The sequence below is a fragment of the Charadrius vociferus genome, unplaced genomic scaffold, assembly GCF_000708025.1.
Source record: "Charadrius vociferus isolate BGI_N301 unplaced genomic scaffold, ASM70802v2 scaffold407, whole genome shotgun sequence".
Taxonomy (NCBI): Eukaryota; Metazoa; Chordata; class Aves; order Charadriiformes; family Charadriidae; genus Charadrius; species Charadrius vociferus.
In genome coordinates this window covers 1,061,872-1,064,474 of record NW_009649852.1, presented here as the reverse complement: position 1 = coordinate 1,064,474, position 2,603 = coordinate 1,061,872, and the positions used below count along the sequence as shown (strand labels likewise).

The window sequence follows — 2,603 nt, the reverse complement described above, 5'->3', positions numbered from 1 at the left end:
TCGGGGGCAGAGGAGAGGGCGGGGAGGTGTAGAGGTGAGTGTGCCGGACGCGGGACCTGGGCCGGGAAAATAGGAGAAGGCGGAAGGGCCGAGGGCGCAGAGGGGCCGGATCCTTCTCCTCTCCAGCCCCTGGAACCCGGGGTTTGCGCGCTGGGATGCGCGCAGCGGTGGAAACCCTCAACCCCCGAGCTTAGAAAACGCGAAATCTTTTCTGAAAGCAGGGGGCAGGCAAACCTCAGTTTCTCTCTGCTTTGCAAATTAAAACAGACCCGGTGATGCTTTTAAGCCATCTCGAGGTTTAAAACGGGGCTGGCGGGGCCCTTCGCTGCGCTGGTCCCTTCCCAAACGGAGACGGCTCATCCCGCAGGCTCTGAATTTGGGATGCAAAGGAAGGAGCCGCTCTGCCAGCCCACAGTCGTCGTCCTCTAGAACCGAGCGGGATTTCTCAGGCAGTTTTTTCCCTTCTGCGTCTCTTCGGGGCCACCGTGCCGCGTTCAGAGGCTGCGAGCGGGACCCCCGAGACCCTGCGGTGCCAGGGAGCCTGGCTGGGTGCTGCGAGGTCTGCTCAAGTCCCATTTTTTTTGGCAAGAAGCGGGGTTTTTTGCAAGGGTGTTTTTGAGCTTTCCAGTAGCCCATCCCTCCCCTGGAGCTGCCCTCAGAGCTCTCGCTTGAAAAGGGAAGGAGGAAAAGGGGTTGCAGGAGGAGATGTGGGAGCCGGTGACACCCATACGCAGCTCTCGAGGGGGACCCAAACCTTCCCACCCCCTGGAGATCGGTGAGGATGAGCAGCCCCCTCCTCATCCTCACTCACCCGCAGGCCGGGTCTCATTTTTCGCTGCCTTTATTAGACTGCGGATAGCTTTTTTTTTTTTTTTTTCCCCTCTCCAAAAATCGATGCGGTTGACGGGAGCGGGTTTGCAGCAGCGGCGAGGCGAGGGAGGCCGGGGGAGGATGAGGACGGTGTTTTGGGACATCCCGAGTCTCTGTCAGGCGCAGGGACAAACCGATGCGGGGCTTTAATGGCAAGAGCGGGCTGGGGCGCTCGTGTCACTGGGGTTTTTCGTTATCTGTCTCCGGTTTTTGTTTGTAATTCTTGAATTTCTTGAGTATGGATGATGTCTCCAGGATAAAATCGCACCTCTAAGGGCGATGCTCGGCAGCTGTGCCTCTCCCCCTTCCCTCGACCAAAACCATGAGCTGCCACTTGTCCCCTGGCTCGGGGCCACCCAGCAGGACCGTGTCCGTCCCCCCCTCTCCCCCAATCCCAAATCCCTGCTTCAAAGACCCAGAAAGGGTCCCTGGTCCCCAGGGAGAGCTGCCCTTGTCCCCAAGTGATTTCTCCCCCTCCAAAACTTCAGGCTGAAACTCAAGTTGCTGCATGTCCCTCCCGCGGTGACTGCCGCTTGGCTGGGGAAGCTGTGATATTCCCAGCCCAATTCCCAGTGGTTTAGATCCAATTCCCGGAGGTTTAGCCCCAATTCCCAGGGGTTTAGCCCCGATTCCTAGGAGGGGTTTAGTCCCAATTCCCAGCGAGGTTTTGCACTGTTTCTCCAGCTTGGCCAGGCCCAGGGGACCGGTGTGAGGCTGGAAGGGGGTGGAAATCCTGCAATGTTCTTCATCCTCCTAAATCTAACCTGTCTCTTGAGCATCCCTGGGCTTGCCTCTTGCATCAGCACGTGCTCCGGCTCCGGTGCTGGAGCCTCCCCCCCAAAAAAAAGCCCTTACGAAGCAGCTGTGCTCTGGGCTTCAAAGCCAGGGCTGCGAACAAACCCCAGCCATCTCCCCAAAATAGCTGTTTGGAGTGGCACCCGCTCTCTCCCTCGGTCCAAAAAACCCAGATATTTGTGCAGCCAGTTCCCTGCAGAGATTTGAGGTGGGGAATTGAGCCAGGTTTTGGGGCTGGGGACCTGCGCCCTCCCCTCTGCCGATGGCCCCGGCAGCTCCCCACACTCCTTGTGGATGGGAATTGGACACTGGGGGGTTCTGGGGTAGGTTTTGGGGCGGTCTCTGAAGCACGTGGGGGTTATTTAATGCAAAAGCCAGGGCTGGGAGGAGGATATGGGATGGGTTTGGGGCTGGATCTCTGTCCCCAGGGTGGAGGATGCCGAGCAGGCTGGTTGCGGGAGGCCGAGGGTGGCTCGTGGCGGGTACCAAGCCAGGGATGAGTTAAACCGGGCTGGGGAGGCAAAGGGAGCCGTGTCGGGGGGCTGGTGGCCCGGTTCGGGGTGGGGGTGGCCACATCCTGTGGGAGGAGAGCAGGGGGAGAGCTGCTAAAACCAGCACGGCATCCACATGAAGGAGCCCAGGGCGGCGCCGGTGGCAGCCCCTGCCAGCAGCCCCAAGGCCATCTGGTCCCCGGAGACCCGGTAGGGATCCTCGCGCACAATGACGTGGGTCACCCCAGGAGCTGCAAGGCAAAAAGGGGGGGGGGCTGAGGGGTGGGGTGGGGGGACACTGTCTTCGTGGCACTGTCCTGATGCCGACAGAGGGGCACCGCTTCCCCCAAGGGGTGCCACCGGCCTGGGATGGAGAGGGACCCCCATTTTTGGCTGTCACCCGTGTCCCCTGTGTAGCCACGGCTCCCTCCAGCCCCCCCACCCCAC

The 2,603-nt window shown here is 60.6% G+C and overlaps 1 protein-coding gene across 1 annotated transcript in view; it reads right to left on the bottom strand.

Annotated features, from left to right (window-relative positions):
* Positions 1-2,270: 2,270 nt before the first annotated feature.
* PLEKHB1 (pleckstrin homology domain containing, family B (evectins) member 1) overlaps positions 2,271-2,603 on the bottom strand; it is a 4,671-nt gene continuing 4,338 nt past the window's right edge. Inside the window, exon 7 of the mRNA XM_009891008.1 lies at positions 2,271-2,473. Coding sequence (XP_009889310.1) covers positions 2,271-2,473 — 203 coding nt within the window. The remainder of the gene's footprint in view (positions 2,474-2,603) is intronic.